Raw genomic sequence first — 1570 nt, 5'->3', positions numbered from 1 at the left:
AGGGGGAGAAGGACGAAACAAACAGTTTGCCACCACACACAGGCCCCGTTTACCTGGCTTGGGCGTCGTTTTGTTTTCAAAAGTTACGTTAATTACGTTAACTCTTCAATATTTAGATTTTGCACAAATAATTTTACATGAAATTGACCTACATACCACTACCGTTCAAATGTTTTAAAGGAGAGGACATAAAATTACATTTGCATGAAAAAGTCTGCAAAAAACAGTTCTCAGCAAAAATTGTTTTCAGCACTGATAATAATCAGAAATGTTTCTTGAGCAGCAAATCAGCATATCAGAATGATTTCTGAAGGATCATGTGACACTGAAGACTGGAGTAATGATGCTGAAAATTCAGCTTTAACATCACAGGAATTGAAACAGTTTGCATTTTAAAATATATTCAAATAGAAATGATTATTGAAAGATCTTTGTAATAATAGCTCTTAATATTTTTACGGTATTTTACTGTATTTTTCATCCATTAAATGCAGCCATATGAAACCTTGTTCGAAAACATTCAAAAAATCTTACCGACCCAGTTTGAACGATACTGAATATGGTCTATGCTAAGCAGTACCTACTTATTTAGTCAGAACTGAAATGTAAACTATAACATTTCAACTAGAAATGTCCAAAAAATCATTTAAGAAACACTTTAAATAACAAATTAAGTTGCTATTTTTAATTTAGACCTACGTTATCATGCTCTAAAATTACAAAATATTAGATACACCTGAGCTATTCTGTTTGAATTAGAGGATAAATAAGTATCCTGTTGACAGCTTTATTTAGCACTTTGAATTAACACAGATGTTAACAGCAGATGTAAACGGGGCCATAAACACCTCCATCACTTGTGCATATACTGTAGCCATTAAACACACACACACACACACACACACACACACACAGAGTGCATGGCAGGGGAAACCCATCCTACCGCAGTGGTTGTTCCACAGGCTCAGCTAAGAGAGGGATGCAGAAATGTACAGAGAAAGACAGCAGAACGTGAATATAATGAAAGAGATTGTTTAAAAAAAGAAACCAAAACTCAGAAGTAAAGAACCTTCAACATGCAGGAATACAGAAACATGTTGGACCTACTGCTGTCTACTTCTGTCACATGCTCAACAGACAGACCTGTCCATCCACATGCAGATGAAAGTGTGTATTCTAGTGTTAGTCATCAGAGGTGGAATATGACTGCGAACCAAAACTCATCTAAAGGAGACTACTGTCAACTATAACTGGCTGTTATTTAAGCTGAATATTGTTGGTTGTAACTGGTTAAGCACTCTCACCTGATGCCTCCCCAAGCGGGCCCGTCCGACCAATATTAGAGAGGAGGTGATCTATGTTTGGGGCGGGCTGAACGTCCTCTGTGTCCACTGGTGTCTGAGGGGCGATGTAAATATTTAGCCACGAAAAATTTACATTTTAAACAGTGCTTAATTTGTAAATGAATAATTGCCGGATCCAAAACAGCAATTAAAAGGCGCTGTGACCGACACTGAAAATACAACTTAAGTTTTCCCGGAACATTCAATGACGTCACTAAACGCTGATG

General features: G+C 37.1%; 1 protein-coding gene across 4 annotated transcripts in view; it reads right to left on the bottom strand.

Annotated features, from left to right (window-relative positions):
• Window positions 1-507: 507 nt before the first annotated feature.
• The window catches only part of LOC107737822 (rho GTPase-activating protein 23-like), a 45220-nt gene continuing 44157 nt past the window's right edge, over window positions 508-1570 (bottom strand). For all 4 annotated transcript variants that reach the window (XM_016549449.1, XM_016549459.1, XM_016549464.1 and 1 more), the window contains 2 exons: window positions 1305-1398; window positions 508-968 (listed from right to left, as the gene is read on the bottom strand). In XM_016549449.1, coding sequence (XP_016404935.1) covers window positions 940-968; window positions 1305-1398 — 123 coding nt within the window. In that variant the 3' untranslated portion in view covers window positions 508-939. The remainder of the gene's footprint in view (window positions 969-1304; window positions 1399-1570) is intronic.

This window comes from Sinocyclocheilus rhinocerous, unplaced genomic scaffold, assembly GCF_001515625.1.
Source record: "Sinocyclocheilus rhinocerous isolate Xijiao unplaced genomic scaffold, SAMN03320098_v1.1 scaffold461, whole genome shotgun sequence".
NCBI classification, from domain to species: domain Eukaryota; kingdom Metazoa; phylum Chordata; class Actinopteri; order Cypriniformes; family Cyprinidae; genus Sinocyclocheilus; species Sinocyclocheilus rhinocerous.
This window is presented reverse-complemented; position numbering and strand designations above follow the sequence as displayed.